Source organism: Penicillium malachiteum, assembly GCF_028827825.1.
Source record: "Penicillium malachiteum strain IBT 17515 chromosome Unknown utg000001l:1.0-8184562.0:1.0-8186909.0, whole genome shotgun sequence".
Classification (NCBI taxonomy): domain Eukaryota; kingdom Fungi; phylum Ascomycota; class Eurotiomycetes; order Eurotiales; family Aspergillaceae; genus Penicillium; species Penicillium malachiteum.
In genome coordinates, this window is record NW_026643094.1 from 737536 (window position 1) to 761096 (window position 23561).

Below are 23561 nucleotides of genomic sequence, written 5' to 3' on the forward strand. Positions count from 1 at the left end.
TTCAAACATTGATTCCTAAATGAACCTAAATGGGTATAATGTAATGTACAAGATAAATCTAGAAAACAGAAAAGACCCTCATGACTCCTTACTTTGGGCATTCTGTTCCTTCTCCCACTTCTCTCTAACTCTCCTCCTCACACCTCCATTAACACCCTTCCCCCAAATCTCCTCCTTCTCACTAACAACAACAGACTCAACAGGTTTCACATCAGTCTGTTCACTCTGATCCTCATCCACAGGCCCAATAACAACCTTCTCCTCCTTACGTGCCCGTTCCACCATCCTAGCCTTTTCAACCTTCCCAAGATAAAGAGCATATAGAAAAGACTCCGCAACAGCAACACTCAACGCCGCAATCAGCGATAAGAGAACTCTCACAGCATCAGATGCACCAACCGCTTCTCTCGCCGCACGTATATCACCTTCTAATCCAACGGGCGGACCCGTTAACGCAGTAAAGATCGAGGCCAGGATACCCGGCATACCGAAACTCGTTAGAGCCCAGTAGACAGCGAAGCCGGTGATAATGACTGATAAGAAGATATTTAGGACGAGCGAAGGGGTTAATGTATCTTCAGCGATGACCTCATTCTGGCCATTTGTGTATGGATCCGTGGACTCGATATTGGGTTTGTATGTTGGATTTAAGAGGCGTTGGTAGGCTTCTTTCTCGGCTGCGGCGAGGAGGCGCGCTTTTGAGGCGAGGTATTCGGGACTCTATGGAATTGTAAGTACAATTGTATAATGCGTAAGGGAATATGGAGGTGATGGACACATACTGGTTCGGGTTTCTTTGGTGGTGGTGGAACGTAGACCTTTGTTCCTCTTAAAAGAGCACTCAGGATTGTAGGATCCGTAGCCGAGACACCACAGTCCGCGGAATCGTACTCTGTATCATTTTGGAGGTGCTTTGATATTCTCAGGAGTTGATCATGAGCAATCGGGCCATGGAGATCTAGCGCGGTAGGGAGGTTAAGATCATCGCGACGAGACTCGGGGATAGCCTCGAGGGCCGAGAGAATACGATCAGTTGCGATAAGAAGGACCATCGGATACAGTAAACAGAAGAATAAATGTCAAGTTGTTTGGGGTGAAAGCAACTTGCATGGAGCTGCAGCTTGCAGCGGAGAAACGAGCGGAAGAGAAACTCGGGCAGAACAGAAAGCAGCTCTCCCCACTTCTAAGTTCTGGGATTCTTGCAACCACACTCCCAGCGCCCAGCCATGGCAGACTCCAAATCCAAAGGGTAAGTATTTCGCATTGAGATTATTTCAATTCTATTTATCAGGAACGACATTGTTCTAGTTTTGATTCCCCATCCCGTACTCTTCTCCAAACCTCCTAACTAACCCCTCCATCATCACAGCCCGGTAACAGCGCAAACCAACGCGCGGGGAATCCCCGTCGCGCCTTTTATCGACAATGTCGACGAGTATGTCTCCTCTCGCGCAGAGGTTGAGGGAACTCTCCGCAGATTCCAGGAGATGATCTCCAAGTACCAGTTCATGGAGGTGAACAGCCAGAAGCGCGGGCAGGGACTACGGGAGAAGATCCCGGATATCAAGAAGACATTGGAGATGGTGCGATTCCTGAAGTTGCGCAAGGAGGTAAGCTGCAATACCAGGAAAGCAATACTCTCAACAGGGTTAATTTTTTCATACTAGTCCAACCCGGATACCGATATCGAAACAAACTTTGAACTCAATGATACCCTCTACGCGCGTGCTTCTATCTCCCCGGCTGATACGGAAGAAGTTTACCTCTGGCTTGGAGCCAATGTCATGTTGGCGTACCCGCTGGATGAAGCCGAGAACATGTTGTCAGAGAAGCTCTCTGCGGCGGAGACGAGTCTGGCTAACTGCGAGGAGGACCTGGAGTTCTTGCGTGAGCAGATTACGGTACGTTATTCTTGAATGATGTGTGTATGGAGTTATATTGACTGTTTTTAGACGCTGGAAGTTGCTACAGCTCGTGTGTACAACTGGGATGTGGTGCAACGGCGGAAAGAGAAGGCTGAGGGCAAAGGAGATGATGATGATGAGAAGTCGCGACCTGGTTGAGATACAGTCGTGATATACTGATAATTGATTGTATCTAAGAATAAAATGATAATCACTTCTAAGTTCCTCAATATTTCTTGGTACCAAGGAATAGACTTTTAAGAGAGCAGTACGGTGATGGAATGGATATAATTGTGGTATGTAATTTGAGAAATCAGAGAAATCACAAATTTGCGTACTAGGTATTCAATTTCTCAAAATACGGTGTTATCTTTTACTATCACTGGATGCAATACTCTACAAAACGATGCTGTAGCCAGAAGCATGTAACTTGATGTGTCCGAATCGCCTGAGTAAATGTGAATCCTCGCCTTTCGTTCAGGGGTATGTACTAATTACTCACTAGATTTGCTCAAGCAACTTAAGATAAATGGAACACTTTATCTTATAGCAGCCCGAAATCCTGAAGGAATGATATTTCCTGACCATTAGCGAAATTGTTATTTCGTCTGGTCTGATCTGGAGACTATTCTGAGTCGAATATGCATGTGAATTACCCTTACTATTTAGTGAATAATAACCTTGGAATTGATAATAAATTATTTTCAGAACTTGAATTCCCTTCCTCCAGCTCTACTAGTAAGTAGTATGTAGTCTACTCTTGAGATGTTATTAGTATCCATTCCACTGTAACTCTGGGCCTTTGCCTTATACTCAGGTATCTAGTATACTTTTGCAACAAGCAACATTCAAGTTTGAAGCAAAACTGCCATATTTACTTTAATTGCCTAAAGGCTCGACAGAGCATTTAAAGCAATGCAGAGTTAACAACAAAGTTCTTTTTATCTCAATATGCATTTGAAGAACTTGCAGACACTATGAACCCAGTAAAGGGAATATCTAAATCGACAGATGTATCCTTGCTTTACATGTCGGAAGCTGGGTACACAACTGGCCTAATGCCACACTATTTTGCTTGAGTGGTTCTCTGTGTTTTTGAAAATTTCTTTGATCTGATTTGTTTCTACCAGACTATAAACGTAAGTATCTCATTATGTAGGTGCCGGGCCCTTGGCTTTCGCCAAGGCCCCTTTCCGGACGTTAAACAACAATACTACTACTAAGTCTACTACCACCCCTTCTCTCGTGCCCTCCTCCTTTCTTTTCCTTTTGACTTGTCTCAAATCTGTTCCTCTACCATCGGGTCTTCTGCAGTCGGGTTAACAGCCTTGATGGTTGTCATGATGAACCTAAGGCAGATAATCAGAGGGCGAACGGGCCAATATACTATCACTAAGCAACTTCACGAGAGTGTCTGGCTTGCAAAGTATGTTTTCTTACTAGTCTAGTTGAGATTAACTTCTAATCGTTGCGGACCACAGAAACCAAGAAAATGACAGTGTCATCGTCAAATGTGCCAACCATTTTCGTATTCATAACGAAAGAGACGTCCTACTGCGGTTTCAGCACAAAACTCCGATTTTACGGCCCCTACTAGATGAAATTCAAGACCCTGCTTCTCTACCGGCGATCGTCCTGAGATATCTAGAGGGTGATATCTTACATGCATCTAATAGAAAACGTCTCGCCCGTGCAGAAGTGAAGTACATCGCTCGACGTGTGTTAGAGGGGCTATCTATTCTTCACCAAGAAGGGTTTGTTCATACAGGCAAGTTTTTCGTAACTGACATCCTGAATCTCGCTAACTTATTCATATACAGACATCAAGCCAAGCAATGTGTTAGTCAATTATGGAATAGGTGAACCCAGGTTCAAAGAGGTCCAATTAGCAGACTTCGGAAGCACAGCGCACTTGGATTCTGCTCATGCTCGTGATGGAGACTCCATCGTGACTCCAGTTTTCAGAAGCCCAGAGGCTCATCTACAGATGAGATAGGATACATCTACTAATATATGATCTTTTGGAGCAATGGCAAGCCTTTCCATCCCCAAACATTCTTCTACCTACCTTGATCTAATTGGTGTATAGCTTATAAGTCTACTCTACGGGGAGGGCTTCCACATTTTCAAACCTGATGTCCCTGTTGATCACGAAGATTACGATCTGAAGATCCTCATGAAGCATCATCAGTGTTTCGGACCGTTTCCCGCTTCGTACGATGAAATAGCAAACCTAGAACGACGAGCAGTTCTCATTTGGGTTATGCAAAATTGTCATCCGAACACTATGAGGCCTTTCCGTCTCACGACCTCACAAGAGATATGCAATGAAGAAAAGGAGTCTGTGCTTAAGGTCATGAAATTTGACCCCAGAGATCGGCATTCTGCTAAGGAACTATTAGAAGATAGCTGGTTTGTTTCGGGCGAATGACCCAGGACCAAAAACACATTTATCATAGTCTCTGTGGAGCAGAGCACACCAACTGGTTAAAATAAGAACTACCTTCCAGACTAGAGAGTAAACATCAAAAATTTCCAAACTATCATTGCAATGACGATCAAGTTATGCATTGATATGAATGAAAATATTCACATTTCTCATCAGCTTGTGGTAATTAGACTTGCCCATGTGTGAATCCTAGTTCATTTTGCATCCAATGTCGCTGCTATGTCGTCTGGAAATAGAGAATCGGAAATGACCAGATCCCCAAACATGAAATTCAAATGTTGCTAAAGGAATACAAACACAGGGGTAAATTCCGACGGGTTTCAAATGTAATGTTGCTGTACCCCGTACAAGGGATGAAGAACTAGTATTTCTTCAGCTTCAAATGTTCATTGATCTTCTTCATAACTACCAAGAGAAGAAATATTGGTATCCCCTATCTTTATAAATATAAATCTAGATGATCTTGTCAATTTCGGTTAGAACCTCGTATCCGTTCGATCCGCTCGATCGGATCAATGGCCATCTGGAGACTAAGTCGACCCGCATTCAACGGCCTCAACGGCACAATGTGGGTCCTTAAGGATCGAGAGCTTAAAAACGCCCATACTCCCCCCCTTTTTTTTTATTCAAGTGCTTGCACATGCGCCCATATTGATAGCTCGAGAATGAAACTACTCTCTTCGATTCCGAGTTTACAGGGCCATGGAACCCAAAGAAAAACACATCGTGTCCGTGTCCGAGTCCGAGTCAAAATGGACCCTTAATACCTTCGTCGATATTCTAGTCTCTTCTTATTATTACCTTTCACCTGTTTTACTCGATCTCGCTCGTGGCAAGCACTGGAATATACCCTTCCAGAGCATTGAAACGCCCTTACCTCGAAAAAGAGCTTTGACTCTCCCATTACCAGAGAACACCGGGACGAGATGGAACTGGAAATCGTGGAAACAACCCAAAACAGAGGACCAGTCCCAATGTCTGTTTTTGAATCATCTTCCACCGGAAATCCGACTTCAGATCTATCTTCATGTCCTTGGAAACAAGACTACTCGAATCTGGAGATCAAATGATGGATTCCAGCATACATCTGCTCCTACGGAAGACCTTTTACCGCGTCTCATGAATATTAACGGTTGTTTCATGCCCCGCTGGCATCGGTGGCGGAATTCGGACCCCATTATTAGTGCGACGGGGAACCTTTCTCTCCCTTTAACCTGTCGAAAGATGTATGTACTCAATTATCCATTCATATCTTCATGAGTATCGCTAACTTGAGTATACAGTTACTCCGAAGCTATTGATATTCTCTATTCCGGGAACACTATCCGGCTATTAGACAATAATCATCCAGCATTCACCTTACCACAATCACTACAACAAACCTTCTTACCTGAAAGATTCCTCGCGATTAGGTCTTTGGAAATACCTATAACCCTCACTACGATGCAAAGCTATCTCCAATACCACAGAAAAGACCTCGCTCTCGCATCTGGATCTTGGAAAGAACCTTTACCACAGCATACGTGGGACATCGTCGCTAAAATGAAGGGTCTACGCGAATTAAAAGTGCGATTCCAATGTACGATAGAAGCGTACGTTGAAAATGAGGAAGGGCTACCATCACCCACGGAAGAAAATTTGTTGATGCCGCTTATGAAGATGGACTGGATTCCGGACTTCTCGGTGGAAGTTTCATGGGCTGAGAATGGAGATTCTGAGAGGGTTTTACGAAATGCGCCTTTTGAAATTATTAGGAAGTGTGAGGAGGAAGTTGAAGTCTATTATGAAAAGACTTGGTGGTGAAGAGAAATGTACCGGAATTGCCTCTATACATCGCATGAACACCTGCCCAGTTGAAACGAGGAGTCCTTATCGAGTGAGAACAAGTCAAATCTTAAAGTTAGAACTTTCCTTAGCTGGAGAATAGTAGTGAAAACCATAAGATCTGCGAGATCCATACTAACATTTGAACTTATCGAGGACTGACTCGACCCCGTGATCGCAGGATCAATGGCCCCCATATGTACAAGAACAAAGTACGCAATCTAACTTGAAATGGGCGGCATAACCGAATGAGCTGTTAGCTATGACATTCAAACAGATCATAAATCCGAGTCATGGGGTCCATGCGAGTGAAAGCCATGTGTTGTACATGCACCATGACGTACGTGGATACAAATCATCCATACTGGTACATGTTCCATATTAAAGCACTGGCAGTTTCCCCGCTAAAACTCGCAGTATCTTCATTATTGAATTCATAGATCAAGTTTGACTATTAGGATTCTTTCCAGTCATCCGATATACTCAAGACCACCTAGAGGCTACACCAAAATCCAACTTCAAACTTGAACCAACCGAGAAACTTTGACCTTATATACATTGAAAACCATGCAGGACCCAAGATTATCCAACAGTGAGTCCTAAAAGCTCTTAGACAAACATAATAAAGTAACATTAACGAGATCAGAGGTTGAGCGACGACCTACCGGTACTCTGAACCCTTCTTTCGGCCAAAGACCACAAGATAACCCAACTGGATTTGCTCAGTTTTTGATGATGGTACTGGGGTTTGAGGTTCTGCTTCAACATCGTGCTTATGGTAGTCAGATTTCACAGGGAACAGAACAAGAAAATGAGCGATGACTTGGATCTCTTTGACCCATGTGCCCTTATGATGATTAGATGTGACTTCATTAGAGCTTCAATTCCTATCATGACAATAATTTATTAAATGTCCCAGACATGTGCAGCTCCAACCAGTTGACCTCAGGCTCTTTAATTTCCAGGCTTGCAAGTGAAATTCCTGGGTATGATCAGGATAGTGTAGGGTGTCCAGACAGAGCTTTCATAATGTCGCTGCCTCGCGCGGCGTTACGACTTGCAAGGTTGTCAGCAATGAGAATGCTAAGTAAATTTCAGTAAATGCGTTGCTTCAAGTTCAAAACTATCGCTAAAGTAGGTGCCGTCTAGTAACATGAATTAGGTATGGGTAGAAAAACTGGTAGATTAAATCAGAAACAAATGTAAATCAAAAGCCGAAAGATAATTAGCGCAAAATGAAACCCAAACTCCATAACGAGAATCAGAGCGAATGCATTCATGAATCATGGAATCAGCATTGAGTCATTAAACGTGAAAATCAATGAAGTGAGCAGAAGAACAGTTTGAAAATGCTCAAAGAAAAGGAACATAAAAAAGAAAAAGAGAAATGATCTTATGAATTTCCTGTAGCGGGGAGTCACCAAGGAACATGCTAGATCTCCGAAGCGGCCGAGGCAGCTCGATCACGGACTCGCTTTGAAAGATCGACTTCATCACCTACAAAAGTCCACTCCTCGATATCATCGATGTCATCATCATCGGCATGATCTGGCGATGCTTGAGCGGATGGAGTTGGAGAGAAAGGAGTGGCTGAGAAATTCGAGCGTTGTCGTGCAAGCGTTTTGGCGTATTCCAAATCACGGTAGATAGCCTGGATAGCAGTAGCAACACCATCCTCCTATAAATGAAAAGTGAGTCGTTAGGATCATGATATATGAAAAAGTTATATATCAACTTACGTTGCGAATCTGAATACCCAAGTTACGAGCCTTGACAATCATTCGCTCATTATGCGTAGCCTCCCACAATGACCGGCCTAAAACACTGGCATTGAGCATCTTCATATATATACCCACACCCAGGTCCTCGACTCGGCCACCGAAGAAGAACTGGTCCCCAAAGAACGGTTTGACGACAGTTGGAATTCCGGCTCGAAGACTTGCCCCCGTGGTTCCGGCTCCTCCGTGATGTACCGCAGCATCAATTTGCGAGAATAGCCAGTCATGCGGGGCAGAATTAATTCGGTGAATTGATGGCGGTAGAGGAATCTCCTTTGTCTTTTTACCAGAGGCATCAGGTATCCGATCTGACCATCCCTTGGAGAGAATGCACCGAACATCCGCCTTTTGAACACTCTCAATGACGGTATTTGTTAAACCAGCAGGGTCAGAGACCACAATAGATCCAAAGCCAATGTACACAAGTTTCTTACCGTCAGCACGAGCTCGTTTGATGAAATCCAAAAGCTCAGGAGGGGGAGTCCAATCTGAGATCTCGTTCAGAAACCAGTAACCTGTGATGCGGATCCACTCAGGAAAATCGAGAGGCGGTGGCACCACCGAAGGGGAAAAGTTGTACAGAAATGGAACCTTGTTCTGTTGCATTCTGTCCAAGTTGGTCGCTTTGAGTCCCAGCTCCTTCTTCCGCCAACGGTTTACCTGACCTGCAATTGCCTTCCAGAAAACGTTGTCAAACATCACATAAGTTATGTGGTTGTAGTACCCACCCATACGATTCTCGGGCACAGCAAATGCATGCGGGTACGCGCGTGTTCTCGACCATGGCATGGTAAACCCACGGAAGTATGGAATCCGGAGAGCTTCGGCGATATGTATCCCAGCCATCGCACTGGGGGACTCGATCAGAAGATCACTTCCTTGGCAACCAGCCCACGCAGATGATAAGAGCTCGTCAACCCAGCCTCTGAACTTGTGATGGGCCTCTTTAAGGAAAGAGTATGTAAACATCCCATACTCGACACAGATCTGCATAAGCTCTGCAGGGTCACCAACAATGGGAGCAAAATCAATGCCATGCTTCCGAATCCAGGGCTCAAATTCCTTATGAGTAGCAATTCTCGGGATGTGACCCTCTGCTAGAAGCCCTTTGCACAGAGCGATGTATGGCTGAACATCACCTCGAGAACCGATGGTCAGACAGGTGATTCTCAGGGGCTGAGGGGGCTTGAAGTTAATGATGGAGGCACGCGGATCATCAAAGAAAGGGCGAATCTCAGACGAGTCTTCATTAATAGTCGGGTGAGATTCATGCTCTTCAGGATTATCAAGCCGGGCTTCCTCCAGCATACGATGCTCTGCCTTTGCTGCCTCGACTTCGTCGCGTTCCTCTTCCGCTAGTAGACCCGACTCCATTAAGGACTTGACCGATTCAAGATGTTGATGGAGTGTCACTGCGCAGTCATCGCGAGCGTCAGACGCATTGAATTCGAAGAAAAGCTCTTCGTGACCTCGGATGATAACAACCAGGCCATGGTAACCGAATCGGAAACCATTCTCCTTTTCAACGTTCTCAATGTCTCGGAGAGGCAAGATCATCTTCGTCCGGGTACCAGGGATCAAACTGCGGAAGCACAGTTTTCTCTCACTGATATAGATCTTGCCGTACAGCGGAAGCATTCGGTGCAAGTAAGCATAATAAGTTGCTTGCAACCTTTCCGATGACGGCAACGCAAAATGAGCTCGGAATCGATCACCATGGGTGGAACTGCCTTCCTCTTCCCCTTCAGGGTCAAGACCCCGATCACCCGATATCACGCCTTCGGCCTCTCCATAATGCTTCTGTCCTCCGATCCACATGCCGGATACTTTTTCAAGATAGCCCATGGATTCCGTTGCTAGCAAGCTACTCATCTGCTTGGATCTACTTTTCAAGAACTCGGCAAATCCAGCGGCGCGCTGCAAGGGATATGTACCCAGCTTAGCAGATTCGTTTGAGGGAATGTTGGAAGATTGATTCTGGGAATAAAGCCTTGGGTCCGGAGAACCAGTGGCATCTTGGCGGGTGGTGGAGCCGAATCGACCAACATTAAATCGAGCCGTATCATCAGAGCGGCGTCGACTGGCATCACCAACATCGGATGAGCGTCTGGGTAAAGACCGCATAGTTGGTGATTGGAAAACATCGCTGTGATTCAGGATCTGACTCGCCGACTCGTTTGTTTCGGTGATTGATTGTATGATATGCGATGAATCTGTTCCTTGATCCGCAGAATGAGCGAAGGAATCTGCGGAATCCTGTTGATCGTTGCTAATACTCTCACTCCGTGTTCGTGACCCTTGGTCTTGATTGACAGGAGGCGAGAGCTTCCTCAAATCTGCGACGGTTGCATCGAGTTCAAGGTTCGCATCTCGCGAGTTTTCAGACAAATTCCTTGCAGGGGATAAGCTCACTCGGCTTTTCAGATAATTGAATGCCTCCTGACCTTCCTTGAAGAACGTAAAGAAATACTAAGTGCCAAAAATATCAGTATAGTTCGTCATTTCACGGATCAAAGGAGGCTTACTTCATCAATCGCATAATCCTCGTTACTGTCCAAAACCCGGATTTTGAGCGTTTCTGCATATTCGGCCAGTGGACTTTCTTCTAGATCAATCACACTATGGATAGGGAATGATAGTTTGACACTATCTCCATCGTTGTGAGATCGAAAAATGACCTTTTGTAGTGCCTTGACCCACTCTTTTGCGTTTGTGGCGCTATCGGCACGAAAGTAGTAAGTCCGCTGGTCAGTGCTTACCTGAAAGTCCTTGACCTCCGCGTCTTGGGTTTTTGGTTCCACAAGGGATGCAGAGATACCGTATCTAAGATCCACATGGCCACTGGGGAAGTAGAGGTTCGAGGGGTCGGCATAGTACGACAAGACGTCTCCTTTCAGAACAAACCAGTACCTGTTATACTTGGGATTCTGTCGGCCCCTTTTCGACAAATACCCTGATCTGATAGCTACTTTTGACTTTTGCGGCAAGTAGGCATAGAAGCAAATATGCCCCTCAGTGACATACATGTAGCCCTGAAGAAGCATACTCTGTAGCAATGCACAGGCGTATTCCACCAATACCTTTTCCGGGCGCTCAAATCCGAACATCTCCATAAGCCGTGAGGCAAGTGCAGACCCTGCAGTTTGTGGCTGCTCCTCACTTGGTGTGTCTGGCCGAGATGGGGGATTCTCGGGCACAGAGGCTGTATCAAACCGATTCTGTGCTCGCACCATTCTGGTAAGAATGGGAGCTGCCCGTGGAGTAACACTGCGTGCTCTCCTGGGTGGTATCATGAGCGTTGACCCACTAGGGGTAGAGGCCTCATACTCATCGTCCTTGGAAACCCGTCCAGCCAACTTCTGCACCAACTTATTCTCCGCTATGTTTCTTCGGTAACGACGACCTCGTTCCTCAGGAAGATATTGAGATTGGGACCCGATATTCTCACTGGTAGGTTGATGCAAAATGGATGCTTCGTGGGCTGGGTCCGATCCATCATCCTTTCTTTGTTTCTCATTAGAAACAGTGTCATCTTCACCCTCGCTGGAATCGTCGAATCGGGCCTGAAAGTCGGAGCGAGAGCCTACGGCGGCGATCATCGAAAAAAGAGATGTTTGCATGTAGTGGATGTTTCCATCTCGAGATCCCATGCCTTTTGGGGGCGCTGAGAAATCCAACTTAGCATCATCTCCATCCTTGAACCGTTCGGGAAGCCGATCGGAAGATGGACGATGTGCTGAGGGAACCTTCATGCTTGCACTCATCTTTCGGTCCGCTCGCCGTTTGGCAGTTTCTATTGAGGGTTTCATGGTCGAAGGTCTGTCGGTATGATCGAAGATAGTTGAGAATGCAAAGCAAGGATGGCCTCAAGTTGGGGATGATTTAGGGAGGGAGCTGTGCGGGAAGATCAGGGTCGCAGGTGACAGCTTGGGCCTGATAGGGCGATCACGATCCAGGATGGCCACGTCAGGCGGGCTTCGGTCAAGGGCAGCCCAATAACGATGTTATCCAGGCTGTCATAGCAACATGTGAGAATGCAATGTATTCCTCCGGACTTCACATTCAAATCAATAAGAACATTCAAAAAAGGCGGATCAACCTCAGGCTACCCCCCGGGATCGATAAGGGGATTGCGGGAACGATAAGCGAATCAGGGAGCTTAGACCTCACGGACCAATCGAGGTTGAGACAGCACAGAGAAGAGGAGAGAAGTGGACGGTTTCAAGATGAAGGCTCAAAATCTCAAAGTTATCAATCAAACAGATTGCGCATAAGGACCTCCCCTAGTCACTGCAGTCATCTCACCACTAAGGTCCCAAGATCCCATGAGTAGGTATCCGATCACGTGACTAGTCATATGGTTTCCATGGTTTCCATGTGATTTCCCATATTGAATATCACGTGATATGTGATTATGTAATTCATCTTTGACCCCGGAACTTTGAATTTATATGGATTAGAACCTTAAGAGACACATACAACCATGGATGCTGATGGAGTTCTTTGAATCTTGTAAAAGAATCTTGTAACAAAGAAATCACAGAAATCATCTCATATCATAGTAATATTTGAAGCAAATATTCTTATAATATCAACATTCCAGACAGAGTATATACAAGCCCACATCTCACTTTAATATGTGGGGATCGATCGACATTGGCTAAGCATCGTGGATCCCGTCGGAGTAACCAGATCGTAGTACAAGACCACATGGAACCGACAGTTCTAGATAACTTTCTTTTTTCAAAAACAAAACATGGAAAAAATAATGAATCAGAAGATAAACTGAATAGACTCACATCATGGCTGAATCACCCCATCCAAGCTATTCTATGCTCAATTCTCCGACTAGCCAACCCCAGACTTCCATCTGCCCCTTGACCCCCCCTCCGTCAAAGACATGTAGCCGAGAACCGACCAGCCAAGCCAAATCAGAGAAGACAGGTAAGATTGGGGCTGAATGAGTCCATTGACAACGCGCGTACTAAAATCCTTCCAACCAAGTTTCTTTTCTCCTGACTGCATGGTTACACTAACTCGCCTGTCGGCTCCATAACACCATCATTTAGTGTGAAGGCGTGCTCGTGCGCACCAACAAACCCGATGTCTACACATCTGGCTGGCGTAACTACCAGAGCACGCAAAATGACCCCTGCACCTCACCACCGTGACAGTATCAACATGGTCCGAGCCAAAATTCTTTTATATCGAAGCTCCGGACCGGTTCAGGATTTTATTTTGCTTTTTTTCTCCCTGTCTTCTCTCTAGGGTTAAGGATCGCCGGTGCTACAAAAAGAAATCTTGGGACATTATAGCTTCCAATCAATAATGGGGTTTTTTACTATCCCCGAGCTCAATACCCGGCTGGGCACTTGGCGTGCCTATCACTTGGCGGCGATTGTCTTGTCAGTTTTTGTTCCTGACGATCCAAAATTTCAAGTCGAATATATGACCCGGTATAGCTGACATAGTCCTCATAACAGCATTTCTTCTTTCCTGTCCGGTTATGACGCCGGTATTGCGGGTGGTATCTTAACTTTTAAATCCTTCGAGACTGATTTCCGCTATACCTCCGGACATGAGTCCAAGGTATCCTCGCTTACGGTAGGCTTGGAGCAAATGGGCTCCTTCGTCGCCGCCGCATGTGTCTACCCAATCACCAATAAATTTGGACGAAAATGGACAATCATCGGTTCAACGGGTTTGTTCTGTGTTGGAGTCATTATTCAAGTCATTAATACGCACTCGTTGGCTGCTTGGTACGTTGGTCGTGTCATAGCTGGTCTTGGAATGGGTGGTCAGAGTGTCGTGATTCCCATGTACTCTGCAGAGATGACACCCAAGGAGATCCGTGGTCGTTGCGGTTCTTTCTATCAGTGGATGTATGCATGGGGTGTTTTCCTCGCGTACTGGGTTGACTATGTAAGAATTTCCCATTGGTCATATGAATCAGATTTCCAAGGATATATGGATTCTAACAGCCAAAATAGGGTGTGGAACAGAGTAACTCGATTTCCGGTACAACGCGCGAGTGGCAGATCCCCGTGGGCCTGCAGCTGGTTTCTGGAGGTGCTCTATTTATCTTGACTTTCACTCTTCCCGAGTCGATTCGTTGGCTGCTTTCCAAGGGCCGTACCGAAGAAGCATGGGGGTCGATTACTTGGATTCGTGGTGGTGATAACCTGAAGACTCAGGAGGAATTTGCCGAAACGCAGCTGGGACTGCAGGCGGAGCGCTCCGAGAGTGAGGGATTCTCTTTCCGCGAGATCCTCGAGCCTGCCAATCGTCTCCGTTTCTTCGTCGGCCCCATGCTTTTCATTTTCCAGAATGCTACAGGAAGTAGCGCGCTGGCAGTCTTCGCGCCGGAGTACTTCAAGCTTGTCGCTGGTGGTGACTCCGATATGCTACTGACCGCTCTCTTCGGAGCCATGAAGGTCATTGCTTGCTCTTTCTTCATTTTCTTCCTTTCTGAGCGGTTGACTCGTCGCTCGGCTTTGACCGGAGGTTCAATTTTCATGGGCATTTGCATGTTGATTACTGCCGTGGTTGTTGATAAAACACATACCACCGCCAACGGCCAAGCCACAGCTGCCGGACGTGCAACTGTTGCGATGCTTTACCTCAACATTATGGTGAGTTCGATACCCCCTTCTTCTACCTTCTTGAATCACTCGATTCTCTAACTCATCTCTCAGGTTTATAACTGCTCTTGGGGCCCAATGCCATGGGCATATGTACCCGAGATTTTCCCGACTCGCAGTCGTGCCATGGGCCTGGCTGTTAGTATGCTGGCTCACTGGGCAACATCCTTCTGCTTCTCCTTTGCTAGTCCATACATGATCGACAACCTTGGAGCAAACACCTTCTTCATTTTCATGGGCTTTGACTTCCTCGCTGCTGTGTTCTGTTGGTTCTTCGTTAAGGAGACTCGTGGTAAGAACCTGGAGAAGGCTGCCGGTACTGAATGGGAGGTCGCAGAGCGAAGCTCCGATGATGATGAGAAGGGTGCCGTATTGGGTCCAAATGGGAGAAAGGTGCACTTGGTTTCTGTGCATGAGAATTTCCACACAAACCTTCATCACCATGCTTAAATGGGCCCGACTTGACCGAGTGCGGTCATTGAATGATACCTCAGCGTTCTTTAAATGCCATTGCTTGTCCAATTGGTTGAAATCTCCAGTCTGGACTTTGCTAATTTGATATATCCTATTGCTCAATTAAGACATTTCAATATTCGTTCTTAATACTGAATGTGATGATGTAGAGGTTAAATCAACCACATGTGCAGTAGTCAAATTTTGAGCCACCGAAAGTCGATGGCGCTTCCTGGTAGGCGATAGTACTTCTAGGAACAAGAGCTGAATGTTGTAAAGAATACATTGCGAGGTGGACCTGCATATCATGAAACAAAGATATCTTTTAGCTAAACAAGAAAAAATGTGAATGAAACCCTTAATACCAAATCATGCCTTGCTAGACTTTTTCCGCTTCTTCTCCTCTCCATCCTTGGACTTCTTCGACTTCTTATGGCTCTCCTCCTCGCCATTTTCTGGCGCAGAGTGCTTCTTCGACTTCTTGCGACTAGGCAGACTAGCGGCCTGGGTAGTCTCCCCAGACTCAGCCTCGGTGTGATGATGCTTCCGCTTGCGCTCCTTCTCTGCAGCAGGAGCCTTGAATGAAGGTCCCTCAGACTCGGAGTCCGAGCCCAAAGTCTCTGGTGGAGCCGGCAAGCTACCAACGGGTCGGAAACGCATCTTCAGGTTCTTGGGTTGAGGCCGAACGGGCTTGACGGTATCCCGCAGGGCTTCTATGGCCGCCAGATCAGCCTCCGGTACATCCATTAATTCCTGAATGTGATAGGTAGGGATTTGATCGGTCTGCTTTTGGTAGGTCTTGGTTTTCGTGTCGAAGATAAGAAGGGATTTGCCCTCGGGGTCCTCTTCGTTAAGGGATTCGGCGGGGATTCCATAGGTGGCGCCCTCGTATGAAAGGATTGGCTTGCCCTTCAAGATCTTGGACATGGAGATTTCCTTGACCTTTGATAAGGGGAGGAAAGATGGAGCGGTGATGTGAATGACTTTCTTTCCCTTTAAGTTGGACAGGATAGAAGAAGAGGCCGAGGATGGCGGGGTTTGCTTGGTTGCGGCCTTGAAGCCAGACGGAGGCTTGTACGGCTGAGGACCGGTAATAGTAATTCTGAAAAAGAAGAGAGACAATTAGGACTTATACTAGGAGACGTCATTCTCTAGACATACTTCTTGCTAGTCGGTTTCTCTTGAGGAGCATCCTCGCTGGTGTCCATCTCATCGGAGCTCTCATCACTGTCGGACTCCGAACCAGATGAGCTCGAGTCTTCAACCTGCTCCTTTGACTTGGCTTGGCCCTTCAAAGTCTGCTTCTGCTTGTTATCGGGCTCAGGCGAAGTCGAGCGGCTTGAGTTGCTATCGCTGTCGGATGAAGGAGAGGCGGCCATGGCGACTATAGACGTAAAAGTTGCTAGGAAGCGGCTTGCGAATTGGGGTTATACGCCCTCGGAGTCCAATATCTAGAGATAGATATGGGTAATTCGCGACCACAATAACACCACAGCAATTGCTGGATCGATTAATTGCACGGGTCGCACGTAACAGTCGTTGCGACGTTAAGTTGAATAATGCTGGAGGTTTCGGATCTTTTTTTTCTGCTCCGCGGGCGCACGGACCACTCGCCAACTTTTTTTCTTATCAGCTCCTAGCAACTGCATTATCGACCCTCTGTGAACCTCAAGTCTTGAATTGGGTCAATGCCGTAATATGATGAAGCGCAAGGCTGAGAAACAACAAGCTGCCGGTATTCATTATTTCTAACTGTCCGAGCTTACAAAATTTCACGCTAATTCCCCCTGCTCAGGTCCTGTTAGCGCCATCGCCGCCCGCAGAGCTCGGCAGCAACAAGCGCAAAATGTGACGGTGACAAAAACCGGTACAGAGGCTGAACCAGTGGCAGAGCCACCTTCCAAGCGACCCAGAAGATCGCTTGAGGGCGAGGAGCAGGCCGAATTGAAGGATGCCGAGCCTACAGGCCGCCAAACAAGATCCTCTAAGAAGCAAAATGAGTCTACCGCAACGGAGACAACTACAGAGCGGCCAAGAAGAGCAACACGCTCCAAGCCTGTAGAGGAGGAAGTGCAGGAAGAGCCTAAAGAGGAAGAGTCAGAGGAAGATGCTGCCAATGAGCCAGAAGAGATGGACGAGGATGAGGTTGCATCTGTCGCTGGTGATGCCGATGGGTACGAGTCTCCCGCCGAGACACCAGTTGAGTTGCAGAATTTCCCCTTGTCCAAGGCTCGATTGAACAAGAATAATATCGTCTATGCGGATGAGGATACGCTTTGCATTCGTATTAAAGAGAAGATGGTATGGAAAATCATACAGTCAAGTTACATGCCATGGTGCTAATTGGGTTATAGAATTTGGCTTTGGTGGGCCAGTATGATCTTTGGGTTAAAAGGGGCGTCGTTAGTCTGATGGGTGCAAAGCTGCACCCCTCGCCGCGAGTTTACCGAGTCTATGCTCCATCGACTCACTCCTTACCCCTCATTAAATGTGTCTCCGGCGTAGACGGAGAGGCCGAGGTGGAGATCAAGTCGTGTAATAGCGGTCTTTCCCGCCTTCGAGATGCATCTCCCTTATACCAAAAGATTTGGAATGGTCAAAACACCGCTGCAGATAAATTGACTTTAAAGGGGGCTTCCAAAGATTCGCGGCGGTCATTCTCAGTGGTGCGTTATCTACGCTTGACATATTTCAACTGTGGTTAAAATATCTGGAAACTAACTGTTGCTCAGCTTTATACCTCGGCGGATGATAATTTGAACCGTCACCTTCGACCTCTTCATTTGGACAAGAAATGGAGTGCCTCAATGAAGGCGCTTTCTCAGCGTCAAGGTCGCCTTCGAGTCTTGGTGTGCGGTCCAAAGGCTTCCGGAAAGTCTACTTTCAGTCGCTACTTACTCAACCATGTTCTCAGTCCAGCTCCAGAATCGGAGAACGGATTCACTAACACTGATGGCGTTGCTTTCCTTGACTTGGACCCTGGACAGCCTGAGTTCGCGCCTATGGGCCAAGTATATTTAGCACATCTCAGAGCCCCATTTTTCGGTCCACCATTCACCCACCCCTCATTACACGACTCTCAAGATGGTCAAATATTGCGAGCGCATCACATTGGAGCGACCTCCCCGAAAGAAGACTCCGATCACTATGCATTGGCTACAATGGATCTTTTAGATCAGTATAGATCTTTGCTTACCCAATACCCTCAATGCCCATTGATCGTCAACTACCCAGGTTGGATCTTTGGACAAGGTTTGGAGGTTGCTACATGGCTAGTCAAGAGTCTTGGTCTCTCTGATGTCGTTTACATGAGTGAGAAGGGACCAAGTGAAGTTGTGGAACCGTTGAGCTTTGCAGCAAATGAGGCTCGAGTTCCGATGACTATCCTACCGTCTCAACCAACCGACTTCGTGAGCCGATCAAGCGCCCAGCTTCGCTCAATGCAGATTCAATCCTACTTTCATTCGTCCCATTCCACGTCTACCAGCAATCCACTTTGGTCAGACATGCCGTTATCACGCACGAGGCCAATTGCTGTCGATTATGCTGGCCCCAAGCAAGGCCTTCTCGGCATCATGGTTATGGGATCACAGATCAGCCCTGATATGCTCCAGGAGGTTTTGGAGGGATCTATTGTCGGTGTTGTGGCTGTTGAATCTCCAAGCGCGATTCTAGGTGGCTCATCTCCCGATACAAATGGGACGGTAGCACCGGATGCAGAAGATGAAAACAGTTCAGTAATTGACGATGAAATGGACATGGACTCAGCTGCCCCACAAGGCGATGCGACTCCTGCGTTCTCCATTGATAATAACATCATCCGAACACCTGAGGCGCTTCCTTACCTCTTCACCGGTTCTGGAAGCTGTACACCCTTGAACCCCAATGCCTCTAACTGTCTTGGCCTTGCACTCATCCGCTCCGTCAATACCACCACTCGCAAGATTGAACTCTCTACTCCTATCCCATCTTCACAACTGCGCGATGCTACCGAAAAGGGTCACCATCTTGTGTTGGTCCGCGGTCAACTAGATAACCCGAACTGGGCTGTCAGCGAAGAGTACTACGCTGCTCGAGCAGCTGAACGACGATACCAGGAGCGAATTGCACGTGCTAGGAAGAGTGGTGGGTCTTCTGGTGACGAGGATCAACATGCGAGAACACTTTCCCTACTCCGAGACCGGATCCGAAGTGCCAGTCATGTACCTTGGATGAATGTTGTTGAGGATAATAGCCGGCAGCAACGTGAAGCGGCGGCGCGACGAGAGAAGTCTCTGTGGAAGCTGAGGAAGAAGGCTTATCCAGGTAGTGAAAGCGAGACGGATTGGTAGTGTATCTCGCTGCCAGATCCTGTCGTCTATATAGACAGTACTAAATAAAAAACTTGAATATCCCTTTGCATCAATTCTATTTGTCCTCATCATGCACCTATACTACATGTCACTCTTACCTTATTCTAGTACGGACTCGGAGTAGTTCCACATTAATCTCATCTCAAGTGGGGCTTTCTTCTTAGTCGCCGCGACTAGTACGACTAGTACGCTGGGCATCTACAGTTGGCAGCAAATTTAATGTTGCGGCTCTTTTGGTTCCTGTTCCTAGGTATGAACGAGTTCAACGATATTAGATTCATATTGAATGGAAACTTGAATCGTCTGAAGTGAAATCATAAGTCCAATAACGCCGAGTGTGAAATAACTATTCGCCAGACCATACCAAACCAAGCCCGTCCCTCCATCATATTTCATAGATATCTCATTGATCTTAATCAGTCCTCAAATAGGAGGAGTATTGTGTTCCTTAGTATTTCCAGCAGCAGGACCCCACCACCATCGACATAAGACCTCACACAGCTCATCGTTCGCCTCTCGCATGTCATATAGCTTCGTCATACACACGTGCAGTGTTTCACTATCGTAGTATGCTTCAACGACACGGAGATGCCAAGGGCTCGTAAGTGAAAAAAACATCAACTAGGAACAGAAATAATAATGCTCTTGATCCATGCTATTTCAGTAAAGACAAACTCACAGGGATGATGAGGTGGTCACGTAGTGTTTTCTTATGGAGCCGCCGAACCATGATCTGCGTGATCATCATGATTTCCGACCGAAGAAGGTGTTTATTCCCCGTAGCCTGACTCTCTATAAGAATCTTCACATGTGGCTTCGGTTTATTCGGACCCTTAAAGGATCGACGCCATGGATCTGGATTTGTCACTGGAATCATGAAACCTCTGGTTTGCCACGGAGGTTTATTGTTGGATTGAGCCACGCCCTCACTGGTATCCCGGCATCCGATATCCTCGCTGTTCAATGAATCTTATCATGTTGCAGGAAGAAATTGCCAGGATGATACATACTCGGGCATCCAGAATGGAGGAGGGTTTGTTTCTCCAAAGTAATCTGGTTCATGGCAGCCGATTACAAAGTCGTAAATAACGCCGGTGAAATTCCGCAAATTTCGGGAGGGTTCCAGTTCAGGGTCATATTTGTCTCCGTCCTTGATTCCATTTTCGCCATCATCCCGAACTCTGGGGACTAGTTTGCCCGTGAAAGGTGCGAAGAAGAAGGGCTTGCAATCAGAGTCCTCCTCAATCGAGAGGGGACTGATCTTGATTTTCCACGTCTTGCAAAACTCTGGTGACATGTAAACTGTGTCCTCCTTGAGATTGGCATTCCAGGTATAGCCTATATGCCGGTGGTATGTGTTGCGGGTGATGATTTGTTTCTTGTCCTCGTCAGACAGCTCACGCGAAGACATGGTGACCAACAGAAAAGTAGCCTTGCATAAAAAGAACTGAAGATAGAGAGAGGTGCTCTGGGAAATTAAATTCGGAAAAGAGCTGCTCAGGTGGATGTTTAATGAATATGTCGGGGTGTAAAGAACATTGAAACCGTTGTAGGTCGAAGGGACGCGATTGTGACCAAAGCGCAATTATTGAGTGGAGACGGTTGCCTGGTAAACAAGTCACCAATCACATCACTTCTTTACCCGCCAACTGGTCATCACAGTTCATTCGCGCTGTGGTAAACAGCCATAGACAGGGATTCACAATTAATTATAGCCAGTACTTATCCTTGATTTTTCTATCTGGCAATTTTGAGACTCGGCTCAGAGTGCTCCGTGCCAGAGATATGTGTCAATTATGTCTGTGGTGCGAGTGGAGTTTACGAGTACACAAAGTACATCTCAGCCACATAGGAAGTATCTGTTCTTTGATTCAACAACAAATCCCTCAATCCAAAGATAGGACATCCTCCTGCAATTTTAACGCCTCAAAGAACATGGTTGATCTATTCCGGCGCTAAGTTGTCGACTTAGTTATGATGATTGGTTTTCCTCGCCTCCAGGGCTCTATGATTTCCGATTGTGCTGCACAGGCCTCCCCTCTTGCCACCCAAGTGATTATCATGCATAGCATATACCCCGTGGAGCACTCGTAGTCCTCCAACTGAAACACATTCAATTCGAAGAATCAGCCCCATGCACCAAATAACCAGGCCTTTCAGAGAGCTAGTGTCTCCTGGTACACATGTGCCAACATCCAAGTATAAGATATTCGATGATGCCCATCACATCCATTCGTTTTGAATTAAGCCACGCTCGATCGACCTCCATTGCTCCGAGTCTACATACCTGCTAAATACACCTATCCCTCAAAAGCCTACCCAAAATTCCAGTGATGATCATAGTACCATCATCTGAAGTTGAGTGGCAAAGGCGTGCCCAAGCCACCAATATTCTCGGTGGATCAATTCACGAAGCCAAGCTGAGGTCGGCTTCGAAGATTGGCGATACTCAATATTTGCTACTCCGAGTGTTGTGGAAGATTCCATCGCGTGGAAAATCCCAAACCATTCCAAACATATTTGGCCTTGCCGACTGGGTGCAAAAAGCGACCCCCATATTGGGACGCTACGAATCCTGGAGGGAGTATTGCGAAAGCTTTCATAAAGCAAAGATTCCAGAGGGAACATTTGCTCTGCCTCGATTTTATCAAAAACAGGCCGCCCAAGTTCCAAAGACTACAGAACTCCCCGGCGATTCCGATGTTGTGTTCACTCCCGTGTCCAATCGCACGCGTGGACAAGTCAATCTGATTTCACGTATACGGGAACTGGGACTCGAGACACCAAGCAAAGCTCCTAGACGCCGTGCTAAGACAGCTGAAAGCCTTTCTGATGAAGAACTGAACTTTGGACCGGACGAAGAAGACGAGGGGGTCCGAGGAGTCTGAGAGCATAGAGACGCCCCTTGATAAAAGAACACCTGGACCTCAGGAGATTTTGGGTCTAATTCATCCTAAGACAAAGGATGAGCAGATTGTCAATACAGCTCTGATCGATTTTCTCAATGCTTTTATAATCCATGAGAATATGCCTGTGCAGTGGACACTCTATCGGAAGCCCTTCAAGGCTGAATTCAAGGATAACTCATTCGAAGCTCGTACAGATGGATGCCTGGAGATATAGGGTCCGAAGGGAAGATATATGCAATTGTTGAGGAGAAGCCTGTCATACGAACAGATAAAGATAAGGAGGCTTCCTCTGCGGCCATATTGATGCAAGAGGCAGCTCAAATGGTTGCTTGGATTAAAACCGATCCCGATCCTATTGACTTAAAGTACAGTTGCGGGTGGCAAGCTTTCTTTCAATCATTGAATCTTCTCAAAATGACCCAGGGACTAATGGAAAATTGCCTTGAGACACAGTCGCCTCCATGTCTCTCAAGATCGACATGAAATTTATATCATATTTGCTGAGTATGAAGCAAACTACGTCAAATATCTCAACAACAAATTGCAGCCGGGAGAAGACCCTGGGTTCTTGAAAATGCATCAATTTGGCCCATGGGATACAGAAGTATTATCCGACATGAACAGCATTGGCGAAATTCTGCTCGGGATCAGTTTGAGGGCCAAGACAATGGCAGAGGGAAAGTACTAATATTTCCAAGGTTATGATATCCATGCTAAAGCATGAGATCCATAGGTACTACGACAATGCCTACTACCTAGCGATCCTGCGCCTCATTCTAAGGTTCTTTCAAGTTCTCTACGTGCATGTTTACTTTCCATTGATCACTTCGTCTTTTACACATGGATATGGAGTTCAAGTTATGTTTATTTTAGTTTTAAATGTCTGTTTTGGAAATTTTCAATGCGACTAGTACTTGATACTATCTATACACCTGTAAGAGTTCACATATGCAAATACCGTGACCCTAATATGTAAATTCTACTAGTAATAGCTTGATGGGCCTCGGGAATGAACATTTTGAATCATGCCACTGGCAGTGGTCAAGCTCAAAGGTCAGTGACAGCAAGTCAAAAAATTCAGTGTTTCAAGTTGATTCTAGTTGATTCTATCGCCAAATTAGTAGTATCCACTTGCACCTGCAGCACAGCTTGAACATGAAGTATTCAATGTTCTGTTTAAAAATTTGAAACTACACCCAGATTTTAATAAACAGTTCAAGTCGACACTTGAATGCTACTGCCTACGTGAGA

At 46.3% G+C, this 23561-nt stretch overlaps 11 protein-coding genes across 11 annotated transcripts; 7 read left to right on the top strand and 4 right to left on the bottom strand.

Moving 5' to 3' along the window:
• Nucleotides 1-78: 78 nt before the first annotated feature.
• N7483_000274 (TMEM199/VMA12 family protein) lies at nt 79-1052 on the bottom strand (the record flags this gene model as incomplete). The annotated part of the gene is made up of 2 exons (XM_057083712.1): nt 79-720; nt 783-1052. 2 exons carry the CDS (start codon nt 1050-1052, stop codon nt 79-81), a joined length of 912 nt encoding a protein of 303 aa, XP_056949861.1.
• A 174-nt stretch (nt 1053-1226) lies between these two features.
• Nucleotides 1227-2063, top strand: N7483_000275 (tubulin-binding prefolding complex subunit PAC10; the record flags this gene model as incomplete). Its single annotated transcript, XM_057083713.1, has 4 exons — nt 1227-1249; nt 1370-1610; nt 1668-1901; nt 1953-2063. The coding sequence occupies 4 exons, from the start codon at nt 1227-1229 to the stop codon at nt 2061-2063; spliced, it is 609 nt and encodes a 202-aa protein (XP_056949862.1).
• A 1172-nt stretch (nt 2064-3235) lies between these two features.
• Nucleotides 3236-4335, top strand: N7483_000276 (kinase-like protein; the record flags this gene model as incomplete). Its single annotated transcript, XM_057083714.1, has 4 exons — nt 3236-3330; nt 3386-3621; nt 3725-3852; nt 3994-4335. The coding sequence occupies 4 exons, from the start codon at nt 3236-3238 to the stop codon at nt 4333-4335; spliced, it is 801 nt and encodes a 266-aa protein (XP_056949863.1).
• Nucleotides 4336-6744: 2409 nt separating this feature from the next.
• N7483_000277 (uncharacterized protein) lies at nt 6745-6999 on the top strand (the record flags this gene model as incomplete). The annotated part of the gene is made up of 2 exons (XM_057083715.1): nt 6745-6769; nt 6806-6999. 2 exons carry the CDS (start codon nt 6745-6747, stop codon nt 6997-6999), a joined length of 219 nt encoding a protein of 72 aa, XP_056949864.1.
• Nucleotides 7000-7609: 610 nt separating this feature from the next.
• Nucleotides 7610-11764, bottom strand: atg26 (uncharacterized protein; the record flags this gene model as incomplete). Its single annotated transcript, XM_057083716.1, has 3 exons — nt 7610-7855; nt 7917-10424; nt 10481-11764. 3 exons carry the CDS (start codon nt 11762-11764, stop codon nt 7610-7612), a joined length of 4038 nt encoding a protein of 1345 aa, XP_056949865.1.
• A 993-nt stretch (nt 11765-12757) lies between these two features.
• N7483_000279 (uncharacterized protein) lies at nt 12758-13126 on the top strand (the record flags this gene model as incomplete). The annotated part of the gene is made up of 2 exons (XM_057083717.1): nt 12758-12899; nt 13032-13126. 2 exons carry the CDS (start codon nt 12758-12760, stop codon nt 13124-13126), a joined length of 237 nt encoding a protein of 78 aa, XP_056949866.1.
• Nucleotides 13127-13283: 157 nt separating this feature from the next.
• N7483_000280 (sugar porter family MFS transporter) lies at nt 13284-15046 on the top strand (the record flags this gene model as incomplete). The annotated part of the gene is given in 4 exon segments (XM_057083718.1): nt 13284-13411; nt 13427-13877; nt 13946-14587; nt 14651-15046. The coding sequence occupies 4 exon segments, from the start codon at nt 13284-13286 to the stop codon at nt 15044-15046; spliced, it is 1617 nt and encodes a 538-aa protein (XP_056949867.1).
• Nucleotides 15047-15418: 372 nt separating this feature from the next.
• Nucleotides 15419-16428, bottom strand: N7483_000281 (DNA-directed RNA polymerase I subunit RPA34; the record flags this gene model as incomplete). Its single annotated transcript, XM_057083719.1, has 2 exons — nt 15419-16151; nt 16211-16428. The coding sequence occupies 2 exons, from the start codon at nt 16426-16428 to the stop codon at nt 15419-15421; spliced, it is 951 nt and encodes a 316-aa protein (XP_056949868.1).
• A 319-nt stretch (nt 16429-16747) lies between these two features.
• On the top strand, nt 16748-19380 carry grc3 (uncharacterized protein; the record flags this gene model as incomplete). Its single annotated transcript, XM_057083720.1, has 4 exons — nt 16748-16784; nt 16845-17350; nt 17404-17715; nt 17782-19380. The coding sequence occupies 4 exons, from the start codon at nt 16748-16750 to the stop codon at nt 19378-19380; spliced, it is 2454 nt and encodes an 817-aa protein (XP_056949869.1).
• A 444-nt stretch (nt 19381-19824) lies between these two features.
• On the bottom strand, nt 19825-20812 carry N7483_000283 (uncharacterized protein; the record flags this gene model as incomplete). Its single annotated transcript, XM_057083721.1, has 3 exons — nt 19825-20022; nt 20081-20357; nt 20412-20812. The coding sequence occupies 3 exons, from the start codon at nt 20810-20812 to the stop codon at nt 19825-19827; spliced, it is 876 nt and encodes a 291-aa protein (XP_056949870.1).
• A 922-nt stretch (nt 20813-21734) lies between these two features.
• On the top strand, nt 21735-22524 carry N7483_000284 (uncharacterized protein; the record flags this gene model as incomplete). The annotated part of the gene is made up of 2 exons (XM_057083722.1): nt 21735-22274; nt 22333-22524. The coding sequence occupies 2 exons, from the start codon at nt 21735-21737 to the stop codon at nt 22522-22524; spliced, it is 732 nt and encodes a 243-aa protein (XP_056949871.1).
• Nucleotides 22525-23561: the final 1037 nt, after the last annotated feature.